The sequence below is a fragment of the Archocentrus centrarchus genome, chromosome 11 (assembly GCF_007364275.1).
Source record: "Archocentrus centrarchus isolate MPI-CPG fArcCen1 chromosome 11, fArcCen1, whole genome shotgun sequence".
In the NCBI taxonomy this organism is placed as follows: Eukaryota; Metazoa; Chordata; class Actinopteri; order Cichliformes; family Cichlidae; genus Archocentrus; species Archocentrus centrarchus.
Window position 1 is genome coordinate 6,387,167 of NC_044356.1, and position 17,005 is coordinate 6,404,171.

Below are 17,005 nucleotides of genomic sequence, written 5' to 3' on the forward strand. Positions count from 1 at the left end.
AGCCCAGGAGTGATGAGTCACCACGCCATGTTTTAGCAATTAAAATCGGATATAATCAGTGAGACGTGATAGATTTATCACCAGCTCTGCATCGCATTTTGTTTTCCTTGTAAAATGTTTACTTCAATAATTGATAATTAAACTTGCCATGATACGTAACCATGATACATACAGATGATGTCTTCAGTGTGGAGCCACGTGGATTATTTCTGGCTGAAATAAATTCTCTTACAGTCTCGGGTCAGACTGACACGTGGACGATATGCAGAAGGCTTTTAATTATGCCCCCTGAAATCTGCACCATTGAGATAACAAGGTAACGTTAAACTGCTCCTGACAGGGTCACGGCTCTTTGAGAGCACGGGTGAAATTGAGACTGGCAGGTGTCACGCACACACACAGGCACACGCATCAATGAGCCAGTTCCTTTTGTGTAATGAAGCCTTTTACTGTGCCAGCCAGCAGTTAAAAAGCCGCTCATACAGCAGGAGTGGAGCCACTTGCATGTAAGCAGTTGTTAATGGGCTTTTAACAGGGCCGCTAAACACACCTGATTGTGCTGCTGGATAATAGCAGTGAGCCTGGGACTCCTGGATGGCATCCTCACAGCGAGAGCTGGGCAGGAGAGGGCGAGACAAAAACGGGGACCAGAGAATCATCCAAGTGATTACCGGGAGATAAATGTGAGGATCCTCGTGCCAACAGCAGCCCGTCAAAGGCTGACAATGAAAGGGAGCAGGCGCGTGTGCCAGCATGTCCAATCACAAAGAATCAATTAGGCAACTAATCGCTAATTTGACTGACAGCTACCCATCTGATCAAGTCTCACTCGCTCCCCAACTACAACTCTAAAAACAGTGCCCTAAGATGTAAATAAGATTAATCAGTAAATTAAAAGTAAAGGAGGTGTGTGTGTGTGTGTGGGGGGGGGGGGGGGGGGGGGGGTCGTTAAGCGAAGCCTCGTTTTTTTTTTTTGGGTGTCCAGTGTCGTGTCAGCTGCACAGATACACTGAAGCGTGTATGCTGGTCTGTTAGAAGCTCCTTTTCCAGTTCAGGGTCATGGCGAGAGGCGGGGTTACACCTGGGCAGGTGTCACAGGGCTTCTGTGAGACGTTTAAAGGCAAAAGTTAGGGTTGTTTTTTGGAGTTTTTTGTTCAGTTCAGTCATAGTTTTTCCTCCAATCAAACCAAAGCATAACGAATGATTTAAGATAAAAGCCGTGCTCTCAGTATTTTCTCTCCCAGTAGCTTATTGTGTTCCTTTGCCTTCTGCTTGTCTTTTCTACCAATATTGGATAACCATCTGATTTGTTCAGAACTACATCTCTTATATCTCGATCCTCTTCTCCTCTTTCTGTTTTTGAATAATTCCTTTTGATGAATCCCTCACTGGCCTTTGATCTGTGCAGCAGATTGCGAGTGTATTGAGCAGTGGAAACGCATCAAATGGAGGAGGCAAACTCTTCAATGGAGCTGTGAGGACAGCTACAGAGCCTTGATCAACAAGGCAGGGCCATGAAAAGAAACGCGCTGCACTTGAAAAGGAGCAGTGAAAAAAGCTATTGACACGGAGCTCTGGGTTCTTTGTTTTGTGATATTGTGACAGAGACGTATCATTCTGTGCAGCGTGGACAGCGTCACGCTTGGCTTTCTCCCATCGTCGACCTTTTGGCCTCCTTTAAAAACAGAGAGAGAGAACAGCTCTTTTAAGTGAATTCTCTGTGCAGTTGCTACACTTGTTTCCTCCTGAATGTGCTGCTCTGCTGTCCTGTCACTGCTTTTCAAAAGAACAGCTTTGTTTCTGTTAGCGTGCTGCAGAGCAGACCTCAGGGCTCGAGCAGCAAAGGCGGGCGTTTAAAAAAGAGGCCGAAATATTAAAGCTGCTCTTCTTTACTGCAGCACTGCAGCTGGTGCTGATGTGCAAACAGAGGTTACACACTCTGAGAGAACCTTCCTGCTTCTGCATTCACAAAATCACAAGGAGGTAGAGCAGGCCACCTACTGATCGGAAGGTCAGCGGTTCGAATCCTGGCTACACCAGGCTGCGTGCCAATGCGTTTCCTTGGGCAAGATACTTAACGCAAGCGTTGGAGTGTGAATGTTAGATAATAAAAGAGATAATCATGGAAGTGCTTGTATGAATGGGTGTGAATGGGGTAAATGTAAAACATGTTGTATAAGCGCTTTGAGTGCTCAGACAGAGTAAAAAAGCTATATAAGAACTAGTACATTTACCATTTAAGGGTGAAATGCCTTGCTCAAGGGCACGTCTTCATACTGACTGAGGAAAAAAGCTGCTCTTGTTCTCTTCATGCAGACGTTTTCAGCCTCTCCTGCAGCCTTTCTCAGACGGCAGGATTAGGCGGTTATCTGGACACCGTGCCGCAGTGTCAGCTTTCAGACTAAAACTCTCACACAGTGTGATGAAATTATCAGGTGTCCTTTTCAGGTGTTCACCTGAGTCTGAGCACTGAAATCCAAAGCTGCTGCTGCTGCTGCAGAGACCCTGATTAGCTTTCACAGGAAGTCAGTTAATGGTCCTTATGCAGTAATGTTTGTGTTATCCTAAACTTGTCACCTTTTTGTAAGCTGGTCCAAGTCAAACACTTTTTACTGAGGACGTTGGTCATCATTTCAGCACCACTCATTGTAACCAGGATACTGATGTAAGCGTGCACAAATTTCATTTAATTTATTCTCATATTTGATGAGAGCAGTGCTCACTGATCTGCAGAAGAGCTGCAGCAGTGCAGCCGGTGGCTGCCTTTAAGTGCTCTCATGCACAGATCCACCTTTTTGGCACCTCTAAGCATTCTGCACATGCAAATAACAGGCTGCAGATCTGTAATGTCACCTCTCTGTTTTAGCCCTTCCTGTTTTGCATGCATGAAATACCTGAGCAGGTGGGAGATAAGCTATCTACACTAAGCTGCCCTACAAATTATACTGTGTAAGTAAATTGCATATCTGCCACCTATTCATTACTGTAACAATGGCTTTTGAGTGGAGTATCATGAACCTTATCAGGCTCTTGATGGTGTGAGGGTGTCAGAGAGAAGAGAAAATCCCTGCGACATTTATCATCAAAGGCCTTCGAACCCGATTAAAGATGACTGCATACAGGCCTCGTTTAGTGTCAGGTACCAGCGACTGCTGAGTCACTTCACTGTGAGAAACACTGAGGCTGGAAAACCATATTAATGCTTCAAAGATGAATGAATGTGGCACGTTTGCACCAGTAAAACCAGTGACGTCCTCAGGAGATGGTCCACTGTGGAAATCGCTGCAGGAGTGTCTCATTTGTCAGCCCACAGAGGATCGTGCAGCCCTTCAGCTCCAGTTTAAGGAAGAAAATAAAAACTAACTGGAGTTAATAGGTTGTCAGCTGACAGCATGTAACACTGAAAAGCCACCCACTGTGTAAACATGCCAATTATTCCAGCTGTCAGCCACCCATTAATGTTACACTGACAGCATTTTTCTGCCTTTGTGACTCAGTCCATCACATCACATACCTGACAATTAATGCCAAAAATAATTGAAATTACAGTTCTTTAACTTATTGAAAATTAAAGATTATTATTTGAAATGGGAACATTTGTGCGGGTAACTTCAGATCTGTGTAAATCCTTTATTTAAAGCCACCTTTCCTTCACTGAGAGACAATTAAGCTGTGCTTTGTAGCGATGCTCTCAGACTCGATGTTGTCTTTGGAGGCAGCATCGTTTGACTGAACGTCTCAGCGCTGAGACAGTCGAGCGGTCACGGCTGTGTTCATGGATACTTTTCACAGAGCTGCATTATCACCTGTCTGATGTGCTCTTTATTATCACTTCCCTGTTTCTGAATCTCTCTCCACTTCCAGAAAAAGGCCGTTTGAAATTGCGCTCAGTGTTAATGAGCAGAGCTGCAGTTACACATTTGCAGAGATGGTTCGGGTGATTCCAGCTGTGGCAGCCGTCAACAATTTACTATCTCAGTTCCTGTAAACAGCCTCGTGCACTTTCATCACGCCTGCTGTAAGAACTCAATCGAATTAATCAGAGACCTGCCGCTTTCCCCCCGTTAGAGCTAATCAGGGGTCAGTGATGTGCAGAGACAATAATTTTGGTGATAACAGGAAAACTTTCTGCTCATTCCTGCAGCACGTTTGATGAGTTCATTCTGATTCTGTGTTTTCACAGTTACACGTTGGCTTCATTTTGTCAGTGTTAAAAGAAACTCAACTATTAATGATCCTCAGAAATGTGAGCTTTTATTTGATGCTGACAGTCACTGACAGGTTTCATCTGTGTTCTCAGTGTGAGCGCTCTGAGGACTGTACAGGAATCAATGCTGCAGACACAAAGCTGCTGTGTGGACACAGTTTCACACTGTACAAAACAGATATTCAGTTTCCAAACTAAAAAAACTGAACATGGACTCGAGTACTGAGAGCAGCCAGCTTTTTGGTCTTTAGGTGACATTTGTTCCAAAGATGAGGAGCTGCTGATGCTGTGAGACTGAAGCTGTCCCTGTCACAGCTAATCTCGCCTATTCTTCCCCACTGTTGATCAGTGTCCTGTTCCTGAAATGATAGCTATGATTATGAGCTGTCAAATACCAATTACCCATAATTCAAGTCCCCAGTTAGGGATGGATGAGACAGTCACTGAGCTCCAGCCTTCCTCTTCTCTTCTAATTCATGTGACCTTTGATGAATTAGATTTCTCTCATTTATGAAGGTGATGAGATTTTAATGGATGTTGACCTGCTGCACAGTGTGTGTAATGTCAGAGCGATTGATATCACACACTGTTGTCCTTTTAGAAGTTCAGACTGAATATAAGTAATAATAATGGGATATTTTCCATTTAAAGCCCCACTCCATAAAGTAAGTAAGTAATCTAACACTCCTCTCTGGTGTCTCACCTGTGTTACCTGTGTTAGCTGTGTTAGCTTACCTCAGCACCGGTGCCTTCCTCCCTGACCTCCTCCTCCTCCTCCATCTCTTTATATAAGACTGTAATAACACTGTGAGCGATGCTGTGCAAAGAAACTGTGATTAAACCTTCACTGGGAGGATCGTTCATTTGCCGTCTCTCTTTAGTTGCACAGTTAGAGTATCGGTGGCCTTAAGCTCACTTCATGCTCGATCACTCAACACTCGCGACAGCTGTCGCTCGACAAAGACGGCATGTTGCACCTCCACCTACATTCACACCCGAGTGACAAAAGCTGGAGGACAGAGATACGATTAAGAGAAGTGATCGCACATTTAGCACCGTGTACCTGGGGGCGCTGCCAATACCGGTGCTGTTTCACTGCTGAATGAGCAGAAAAAATAGAAATGAAATGGGCAATTTTATATTATATGGATGAGTGACACATGAATACCTGTTGCTCAGTTGTTTTAAAATGTAACAGAAAAAAATGGGGCCGTGGGACATGAGAACCACATCATATTTAAAAAATAAGAGATGGATGGAACCACTGCACCAACACCCACTGGTTTCTAAAATCAAAGTTATGAAATGTGAACTGCAGCATTTGGACCACCGTGCAGAAATTAGAGCACACACACACACACACACACACACACACACACACACACACACACACACACACACACACACACACACACACACACACACCTGTTAATTAGTGCAAAGTAACATTATGACTAAAATCCTAGAAGCACAGCTTTTTTGTGCTTGCTGTTGATGTTATTAAAGCACATTATTAGACACAGAAGTCCATTAAAAATGCACCAAAACCACAGATGTGACTGAGAGTTAAAGTGAAGTGAGTTGAAGCATTTGAAGCATCAGCCTCCCAGTGAAAGCAGCCATGCCCTAATAGTGCATTGTTCTAATTAAAGCCTGCACTGGTGTGAAGGGTTCATGTGGCCACAGAGACCGAAGCTGCTCCTCTCCCAGCCTGTAAACATGCTTATTCCTTTAACATGGGAGTCTGTGTGGATGTGCTTGCTTTAGGAGCAGCCACGAACTTTAGTTTTATTTTTCAGCCTGAAGCTTTTTGATCTTATTAATCTGGATTTAATCTGGATTTTCTCAAACTGCAGTAAATGAGGGGAAAATAACCTCTGACTGATGTGTACCTTTTATTTGCACTGCTGCCAGCCTGCTGTGATGTAGCCAAAGGAGGGAAAATCAAACTATAGAGTCACGATGTACTGCTGATATGTTAGAGTAGTCCTCCATGCAGCAGCCATTCTTTCAGTTTTATCAGCTGACAGCTGCTGGCAATCAACCAGCTAAAAGCTGACACGGCTGACATCATGACAGGCTGACAAAGAGCCCAAAACAAACAGCTGTGCTTCATTGCCTTCTATGAGCATGTGATTTGGATGTTAATGTGGCTGATCGAGCACCCCCATCAGCACAGTCCTCACGTTCTTCCTGCATACCCGTCGACATGGGGAGGCTCCACATAAACAGGCAAATGCCACAAGCCTCTAAATGTCAATTAAGTGTGATTCATCTCCCTGGTGCTGAGAGGGGAGCAGAGCCTGGCTGTTCACCTAAACACCCCCAATTCATGTTCCGCTGTTGCTCCACTGTGACTTCCACCAAGAATAAACTGGGATCACTGGGGCTGCAGGCTGGAAACAATTAAAAAGATATCAATTATTGTGGTGCATTGACACCAGTTTTCTCAATAGCAGGACAAACATTCGTACATTATGCTTCCTAATAAATAAAATTAGGCATAAGCAACGATGAAATCTGATTTCACGGGGCTGAAAGTTTTCCTCGAGTAACTTGAATAACTACCTTTAACTGCCCTGAAAGTCTGAGCTTCAATAAAGTTGAAGAAAAAGAAAAATAGATACATATCAGTGCTGTTCATCAAGAGTTAGTGCAAACATGCAAGTAGTAACTTTGTAACGAAACTTTTCTCAGATTTAGGAGATGGAAGAAGGAACTCCTGCTTTAATAAAAGAAGGAAAAGAAGTTATTACTTTCACTTCATCAAACTTTTATTCAATAAAGGCAATTATTGATTCTGATGCCTGCTTACCAAAGCAGCTGCTGAGGTCTAAAACCAAATCAAATCTGCTCAGACTTTTAGAGGGAAAGTTGAAACCTCCCAGTATCGCTGTAATTTTACCTTATTGCTCAGCCTCCTCCTCCTCATTCTTCTCCTCCTCCTCCTATTATATTTGCAGGGCATACTGTATGTGACTGTTTCCCAGCAAACAGATATTAACTTGGATGATTACCCTCAGAATACTTCCTTTGAGGTTTAGTCTGTGTGAATGAAACCTTCTCACCCTCTGACCTCTGACCGGTCTCGTCTCAGTGAGCCAGCAGGCTCCGTCTCTGTGGGGATTTTTGGAGTCTGGCTTTGAGGAAATGAATCACCTGTGGTGTCATCTCTGCTCTTTGCTCCCCTCTTAAAGGTTTCCCTCCTCATATCGCATATCGGCACCTCCACTGACTTCAGCCTCTCAGGCCTTTTAATCCAACCCGCCTCCTTTTCTTCCCTCTTCCTCTCTTTTCTCTCTGTTTATTATTTCATTGACCACTATGAATAACCCCAAAGTTTCTGTGGCTCGTGGCTGTGGTGAGACCATCTGGTGTGTCTGTGTGTTTTTGCATGTCAACTTTTTTATGAACAGTGGCAGTTGTGTGTTGATGTGTTTAATTCGGGGGAAATTCATCTGTGAACTTGTTTCTGAGAGAAGAAAAAAGAAAATGTGAGCAAAAATGTCACAAATGACACAAACTGGGACAAACTTTGTGTTCACTGCTGCTGCTTTTGTTGTTGTCGGGTCAGTGTGTGTGTGTGTGTGTGTGTGTGTGTGTGTGTGTGTGTGTGTGTGTGTGTGTGGAGGGGATAGATGTTTTGAAAGCCCCTCGGGGTAAAAGCTGTGGTTCAGTAACATGTCCACGCTCACACTGAGATGCTCTGAGTTATACACACACTCTGATGTACAGCGATCACACATGCTCATGTCACTCACACCGTAAAACATGCATATGCCTTCACACACAAAAGTCATTCACGCACACAGTCAGACGTGGATGTGTGCACGCTGTAAATCCAACACAACCCTGCAGCACGCACAACCTTCACACTTGTTTTGTCAGTGTGACTGTTTCACAGCTGATTTTCGGCCCGTTCACCTCTGAGCTGCAGAGTCTAATGTATTGTCCTAATCAATCCCTCATACACTAAGAGGCTTTTTCACTGGAACCACCCGGGGCTAGCTAGCAGTTATAGCCAGTGGTTAGTGACTGCTTATCCCTTTTCTTGTGAAGAGAGTAAGAGGCCGACTCCCCACAAGAATTTTATCTTTACAGGCGCAGAGGCTGGCTGAGAGGGCAGAGACTGAGGGGAGGGAGACAAGAAAAGGCCTTGGTAGGATTTGATCCCGGGTCAGTGGGGGGGTCTGAGTGAGTGAAAGGCAGAGAGCAGTTAAAGGGGCAGGTCGAGTGAGGAGGAAGCTTCATTAAAGGTTACGTTCAGCCAGCACGAGGATTTGGTGGCTCGTTGTGACAGAATAATTTGACTGCACAGCATGAACGATCGGACACTCCCAGCCTCGCGTGAGTGTTTGTGGACGCTGCCAAACACATTGAGCTGTTGGACGTTGACCAGACTGTATTAAGAAAGGATTACAAGTTCTCTGTTTCGCTGCCTCTCATCTTTTGTCTTTTCATTTTTCTTTCTTGTTCAGATTGAGTCATATTCTCTGTTTCTCCCTCTCATGGCTGCAGGAATTACAAGTTCATTAAAGTCTATTAATTATATGAAATTTATGCAGCAACTGAATATTTTTTGTCTCAAGGGGTTATGAACACATGCACTTTAAAGCAGGAGGCTGTGTAAGCCTGTTGTTTTGCAGCATTAGTGTAGCTCTTGTGCAGCATCAGTTCTATTTTGCAGGTCAATCTGAAATTCAGTGGAAGTCCAGCTCTCCTGTGGAGAGTATTTGAGCAAAGAGGCCTGATGGATGGGTAGCGACACCAACTCTTGTTTGCAGAAAACAGGGTATCAAAGCAGCACAGAGAATTTTTTGTTACAAAAGGAGGAAAAAGGAGAAAGTTTAGGATTGAAGGAAGTCTGGAGCCTCGTGATTTGTGCCTCTGCAGCTGCACAGAGTCAGTGAGAGATGAATGTTAACAAACACGTGTCCAGTTTGAACTCTGTGCTGACTCAGCCTGCAGGTCAACAGGTGGCATCACGGGACTGTTAGCACATGCCCATCATCTCTGTAAGTTTGATCAGAGAGGGCCAACCTCCTGGCCTCTTCTCACCTTCTCAGCACTCAGGTGAGGAGTTACAGGTGCCTCCACCGAACTGCAAACAGATGAAAGGTGTGATATCCAAACTGCTGTTGTTCCCAGGGGCTCGCCCCCCCAGCGTTGTCACCTGGTAGATGAGCTTTACTGTAATGACGGCCCAGGTGAAGGAAGACTCTGCCTGAGGCGTTTTACCAAAGATTGATGAGTCTTTCTTTAACGAGCTCGTCTCTCTTCTCTCGTAGTCGGCTGTCCGTCTGAGTCTCTGCTTCCTGTATCGTTCTCTAAATGATCTCGAATGAATTAAGGAGGTTCATCCGTCCCAGTGATGCAAACAAAACAAGTGGGAGGGAAAAATATCTGTCAGGGCAAAAACATTTCACTGAAAATGAAATCCTTCCTGTCTAAATCTTTTTTTATCTGTGAATGTTCAGCTTCCTCTTTCAGTTTTATTACAAACATTTTTTCTTAATATTCAAATAAGTTTTCTGTTTTGTGGATCTGTGCATAACCTCCCATCTGCTTTCTTTCTTCTGCTTTCAGGAACTGGAGCTCCAAAGGTGCAAGTTATGGAGGAGCTGGAGGCGTACCCCACAGAGTCTGTGGACCTCAGCTGCCAGTTCAACGATGGAGGAGGCCTCACCAAGCTCACACAGGTCAGCAGACCAAAGGCAACAGCACAGTTAACCCTTTTACTACCACAGGGGTCAAGGCCACCAGTGACCCCTGTGGTAGTAGAAGGGTTAATATGTCCAGTCCACTGAGACTAAGAACTTAACAGTAAGGTGGGCAAAGTGATGCCTAATGAACATGTTTATTTAGGGGTCAAAAGGTCAGTCGGTTCATGATCTGTTTATTCGACAGATAAAATACAGACACGGTAACATTTCCAGCCAATGAACATAATGAAACACATGGTTCATGTACACTGTTTTTTGAAAACTGCATTTTTTTTCTTTTTGGTGATTAAGAAACAGTGAAAAACAATAAAGTTATTAAAGCACCAATGAGACTCGATCCTGTCAGGATTTTAGGAAAGCTGTTTGCAGTTCACCAGAAAACAGTGCAGTAAGTGCTTCTTTTGTTGGTGTGTGTGTGTGTGTGTGTGTGTGTGTGTGTGTGTGTGTGTGTGTGTGTGTGTGTGTGTGTGTGTGTGTGTGTGTGTGTGTGTGTGTGTCTCATTTCCTGTTGGGCTGTTACAGAGAAGACGTTCTGGAAATGTAAATTCAGACTTTGGGCTGAAGATCGCCTCAAACCTTCCTTCAGGTGCTGAAGGCACAGACATGATGAGAAGGATCAGAGCTCCATCACTTTAACAGTGTTACTGTGTTTCACCGCAGCTCTGATGTGGCAAAAGAAGAAAGATGATACAGGAAGAAATGGTTTGTAGGAGAGCATAAGTAACTACAGTAAGTGTAACTGCAGCCTGGCAGCAGAAGTCTGAGCTCAGGAGAGGAAATGAGGCCAGCGTTTCAGAGTGGTGTAAGGAGGCGAACAGGAAACGGAAGGAAACAAAGTAATAAAGGACTGAAAGGTCAGGATGCGGGCGGACCTGCAATCTCACTGCTGCTGCGTTCTTACTGCCTGAGCCGCTGATGTCATTCAGGTATCCTTTAGAGTGACATCTTTGCAGTGTGAACGAAGCGTGACAGGAAATGAGAAGTTTAAATTGCACACAAAGTGTCCCTAAAGCAACAATTTCAATAACATCAGTGCTGTGAACCCTGAACCAGGAGATCCAGCTCCCACTCCCACTCCGACGGGTGATTCGCTGTGAAGCACCGTGATTGGGCACTCGCTCCAGATACAAACCACTCTCACCAAGAAGGAGTAGCACTTCTTGGTACTCCACCCTCACATCCTGGAAATGAATTCACTCTGCAGTGGAGATATGACCCAACCACACATCAAAGCTTTGCAGCACTTCAGACCAAAGACTGAGGAGTGCTGAAAATCATGGACTTCTCACTCATCTGACCCCCACCCCCCGTTCTTAATCTCATTTAAAGGATGCCAAACACTCCTGACACCACAGAAACACCTGAAACATGCTGAGATAATGCTGGTTATCAGATTTTGCATAAACGTGTGGAGGAAATGCAGTCTGAGTGCTGCTGTCATTAAAGCGTGTGTGTGTGTGTGGGGGGGGCAAAGCAAACACTGATATAATCCAAAGTTTCTGAAAATGTTGTGGACATTCACACTGATATCATTTAACATGAATATTCTTAAATAAATGGGAAATTAATGCTAGTAGAATAATGCTCATGTTCATCCTGAGCTGTCTTATTGTTTATTGCTGTGTGCATGTTGTAGAAGTAAGAATAGATTAATCAGGTTTGTATCATCTTCATATGGTTTGAGGTTTTAATGGCACAGTTTTCAGAATCACTGTTGGGTTTATGGCTAAATTTAAAAGAAGGAATTTGTCGTGGTATAACGCTGCAAACGCTGGTACAAAAGAAAATTAAGCTTACACCAAATATGAAAATATAAAACATATATGGACTGGACTGGAGTTCAGAGGGGAGTCAGCCAAAAAGTTTATGTGGGGGGGTGTGGGGTCTGGGAGGGGTCATCAGCAATCTTTCTCTCCTGCCTCGGTGGCCTCGAGGGTCTTGGAGAGAAGGCAGATTGCAGCCAATCACCTTCTCAGCTAAACTGATGACACGCTGCAGTCGGCCTTTGTCCTCGGCGGAGGCGGCAGTACCAGATGGTGATGGAGGAGTCGGTGATGGAGGAGCAGAAGTGCACCATCAGTGAACTCAGCAGCTCGAGTTTCTTCAGCTGCCAGAGGAACTCCAGCCTCTGCTGTGCTTTCTTGATGGGGACCTGATGCTTAGTTCTGGGTGATCAGGGTTTCCAGAAAGGAATGAAGGGATGATGTCATCCTGTTGATTCTTCCAAATGCCTTCCTTTGACTGTTTTTATCCTAATGGGCCTGACCTTTAACCTTTACCTACCAGTAGTTATTTGAATTGACATCCTTTCATCGTAGGGAGGAGACGGGACAAAACCCACACCGTGGAAGAGTGTCAGAGATTAATACATGTATATGCAAAAGGACGTCAGTTCAGTTTATGTACAGATTAGAGATGTTTACACTCCATAATTATTGATTTGGTGATTTTGAGGTGCTCCCAAAATTCAGCCATGGGTGTCACAGGCTGGTCTGATGGAGCTGAAGCACAGCGCTACCTGCAGGTCAATTCTTCCCTTCATCATATCTGACTTCATATCTACCAAATAAAACCTCCAAAAATGATTCTTCTAAAATGTTTGCCGTAGCAGAAGCATGGCTGAGCTGCTGCTGTATGTAAACACAGAGTTTAGCAAAAAATAGCAACTATCCAAGCTCCATCAAACTCTGAGCTCTCATCTGTTCGTTTCCAGTTTGTCACCCCAAAGAAAACTGACGAGGTTGCTGAGAAGCTACAAAATTCAACGTGTTAGCGACAATAATATGGAGCTGCTACAAAGTTACAGTATCTGTATCAGTATCTGTATCTGCAGCCTCTCTCTGAGCGCGTCCTCGACCGCTGTGATACTTAGCATGACACGTAAATAAACAAATTAGCAACAACGTCTCCCATAACAATGCTGTCTCTGTCTATTATGCAGTTATTTGAGTGCAACAAACTCCAGCAGTTTGTCAGCAGCAATCAGGAGCACGATGTGGGGATTTCTCTCATCATCAGTGAGAAGCAGGTTACCTGCACTGGGCCGACTCTCTCACTGCCTCTGAGTTATCTCAGTTTTCACGTGTAGCTTAACTCTGACCCGATCTGCTTTAATACACACAACACAAACTTCGATCTGCTGACTGTTCAGATGTCAGTTCATCAGGTGGAGCTGGTATGTGACACCGCCTGGATGGTTCAGGTGAACGGATGCTTTGTGCTGTTTACTCGTTCGGTTTGATTCTGAGTTGTGGATGAAATCAATAGTTAATTTGTTCCAAAACAAAAAATAAAAATGCAGACGTCACGTTTTCTCTTCAATCAGAAAGGCTTCCTCTGATTGGTGACGACATCGGGGTTACAACCCAGCATCTTTCTGCACCCTCCAGCCTCCCCCGCTCGCTCTCCTCCCTCCACCTCACATGTCATACGTTTAATAGATGTTTGCTAAATGTGTATTGATGAACTTTATTCCCTCTTCTCCCCGGTGTACCACTTTAGCCAGCAGTTTGTTAGTGGCTGCCACTTTGAAAATTGCACAGAAAGATAAAATCAATCTGGCCTACCATCACAGCGCTCTCCCTCGTCTCGCGCAGCCAGTTATCAATATCGTTCACATATTAGAAATCTCTATGATGATCCTCTTTTAAACCGTGTTTGTTAAAAAAGCAGCAGCTTCTTTCAGAGAGTGTCTGCAAGTCTAACAGGCATTTAATTTAATCTGCTCACACGTTCTTGGCTTCACTCAGACAACTTTAATTGTATTCAACATTTTGCTGCTATAAGCCAAATGATTGCAGGTTACAGGGACAGCAGAGGAGCGTCAGGAATTCTGGCGAGCATGAATATTCATACATGCCTTCTGCTTTGTGAACACACTGTCAGAATATTAGAGGACGATGCTGATAAACTGTAACTGTTGTCTGACCTGCTGATAATCGGACTGTTAAAGCCCAGTTTGTTTTTATTTAAAAGGACATTTTTCAGTCTGAACGCATGGACCTGATGAACATCATCTAATTACATCTGCAATAAATCCCATTAAAATAATACAAAAGATGCTTCTCTGGAAACGATTACAGCTGTTTCAGCTGTGATCAGGTACTGGAACAAAAGGAACTGCCAGTATTGAATATGACGAACTATAATGGGGACAATTTACTGCCCGTGTTGCAGCCTATAGCATACGTTAATTCAGGGCGGCCTTATTAATTTCCTGGATACAGCCCTCCAGTGTCGGTCTGTAAAAACCTCCTTATTAGATGATTGAAAGAGTGGCTGACGGCTACGAGCTGAATCAGGTTCATCTACTGCTCACGTTGATCTTCCATTTCTATAATGAACTGTAGTTTTTGTACCATGAAAATAATAAAATAATAATAACATAATAACAATTCCTGTCAGGTTTCTTGGATATGGGAACCTGTTGATGGGCACAGGGACAACATTGCTGTGTACCACCCAGTGTACGGACAGAGTTTCCCCAACGTGGCCTTCAAGGACCGAGTTGTGTTCCTGCACAACAGTCTGGAGAACCCGTCCATCAGGATTTCCAACCTGAGGATGTCCGACGCCGGCCGCTACACCTGCGAGTACGCCACCTACCCCACTGGAAACGAGCAAGGCACGACCACCCTCATCATGCTCGGTGAGTGTCAACATATAAACTCTTTTTATCCTAAAAAGCTGCAGGCGTTATTTCAGATGCAGCTAAAAATATATTCATAAATGTAAATGTTAAAGCACATAAAGGTCAGCAGTATTTATGCTTTCCTGCAAAGGAGAGCTGCGTCTAAAACAGGCTTTCAAAAGATGCTCTGTCATATCAGCCTCGACGAGCGCCTTCACAGCCATCTGCTTATCACAGCTTCCTGTAAAAAAAAGTTCCCACTGGATCCGAAGTCTAAGAAGAAGCAATTTAAAGCAGCTGATGAGTATTCTCGGGGTAGACCGAGGACTGAAAAAGAGGAATGACGGCCTCGTGTGGGACTTCAGCTCTGAGCCTGTGCGTATAAAGACTGTTAGAAGGAGGTGCTGCTGGGATTTGATCAGTGAGAGGTGACGTACCTGCTCAGTTTGAGCCTGTGTCATTTTATTATGAACAAACATCGAACATCTGGAAATATTTTCTGTGTGAGGTTTAAAGTGTAAGTTAGTACTTCGGCTTTTTGAAGCTGATATGTTGACATAATGTTACGTAACACGAGTTTATTGAGTTTAATAATCGCACTTCTGGACTTCATAAATGAGCAAGATTACTTTGTTCTTTGCATTTTTGATATTTTTGATTTTGAATGCAAAATTTTATTTATTTTTTGGGGGGGCAAAGCTGTGTGCAGCAGTTTGGTTGAATTGCTGAGATCATTGCTGCTAGCTCGGGGCATTTACAAACATGCTGAAGTTCTTCTCTCATGGAAAGTATGTTGGATCTGCTTGTATACTGCATATTTTTGTATACTGCATATTTTTGCTGTGCCTTTGCTCTTGTAGGAGCACTTTGGAGCGCACACAGTCACGTCCATGAGTATTTAAACAATGACTCACGTCGTGATTTCGCCACATTTGGACACATTCAGTTTATTTGAAATCAAACAATCAAAACTGAACTGCAGACTTTCAGCTTTAATTCAGGGGCTTTAACAAAATCATTGTTTAGGAATTAAAGCCATTTTGTGAGCAGGCTTCAATACTCGGAGCTTCAAATGTAATCAGTCAGCTGACTGACGAGCAGTTTGATGAACTGTAAAAGTGTGGAGTTAACTCCAAGGGTTGAATTTACTGAAACTTGCAGGATCAGGTCCAAAGAGATGCCAGCGTGAGTGAAGGAGGTCATTATTATTAGATCTCAAATAATCCCATCAGAGAGACAGTAAAACAGTAAAAGGTCCTGAAGAGCACAGAAGATAAGGCAGCCAAGAACACTCTGCAGGTAGTAAGGTTAGCTTTATCATTTTAAAAAATGGGGAAGGAAATGCACAGCTCATGGTCTGAAACATAATCACATCATCTGTCAAACATGGTGGAGGTGATGTTACAGCATTACCATGATATGACTGCTGCTCAGAATCAGCCCAATGCTGCTAAACTGATGGGAAGGCACTTCATGCAAACATTAAAAACAATTTTTTTATTTAAAGTTGATGGTCTGAAAATGAGAGCCTGTGTGTAAAAATGTATTTAATTCCTGAACTGTTCATCCAGTAACATTTAGTTTGTAGACATTGGCCAAATATTTATGCAGAAGGAGTCCTGTGCTGTTTGTCTTTGTTCCACTGCAGACGCTGAGAGCAGAAGCTCAGAGGAACCCTGACGGGCTTGTTCTTCTATGGGAGGGTCAGGCTGGAAATCAGACTGCTGCTTTTGTTATGGACAGCAACTCTGTCTGTAGACGCTCTGCAGAGGTTTCTGCCACCATAACCCACCAACATATTCTAATTCCTTACACAAACACAACATCGGGGTCAGCCTCGGCTGTGACGTCACAGAAAATGACCAGAAATCTGATGTGTTTGGGAGAAAAAGACTTAATTAGTCCTTACTGTGATTAACATAATAAATAGAAACCTCATATCTCAGAAATTTGGTTGTGAAACCAAATGTGTGCCTGAACAATAATCACTGCCTTTAATATTGATCATAACTCCTTACATTAAGATCAGGTCCAGCCTCCACAGCACGGATGAAGATGTCAGCGCTGCTTCATCATCATCTTCAGCTGAGTGAAAAATGAACTCTGGGATATTTGAAGCTGTGAGCCTGACCTGTTTAAGGTTAGCATGAAGTTTTACAGCACTAATAAGGCACCTGTGAAACCTGCTCTGAGCTGCAGCAGCAGTGATGACATTAAGGCGGTTAAGGTAGTATCACCCCAGTGTATGTTAAACATGCATGCTCCTTGTTGTAGCGGTAATATAAGCTCATGGATACGTGATTAACATATTTTTTAGTCCAGTGGGACTCGTGCTCTCTGAGGGCTTCATTATGTCGGTGCCCATTAACCTCTAATCTGCTCAGAAATCAGAAGAATCCATAAATCCTCAGCTTCTGTGAGAATCTTCTTCATACCAGAGTAATT

At 43.8% G+C, this 17,005-nt stretch overlaps 1 protein-coding gene across 2 annotated transcripts in view; it reads left to right on the plus strand.

Annotated features, from left to right (window-relative positions):
- pvrl2l (PVR cell adhesion molecule related 2 like) overlaps positions 1-17,005 on the plus strand; it is a 298,334-nt gene that overhangs the window by 90,187 nt on the left and 191,142 nt on the right. For both annotated transcript variants that reach the window (XM_030740537.1, XM_030740538.1), the window contains exons 2-3: positions 9,794-9,906; positions 14,335-14,578. In XM_030740537.1, coding sequence (XP_030596397.1) covers positions 9,794-9,906; positions 14,335-14,578 — 357 coding nt within the window. The remainder of the gene's footprint in view (positions 1-9,793; positions 9,907-14,334; positions 14,579-17,005) is intronic.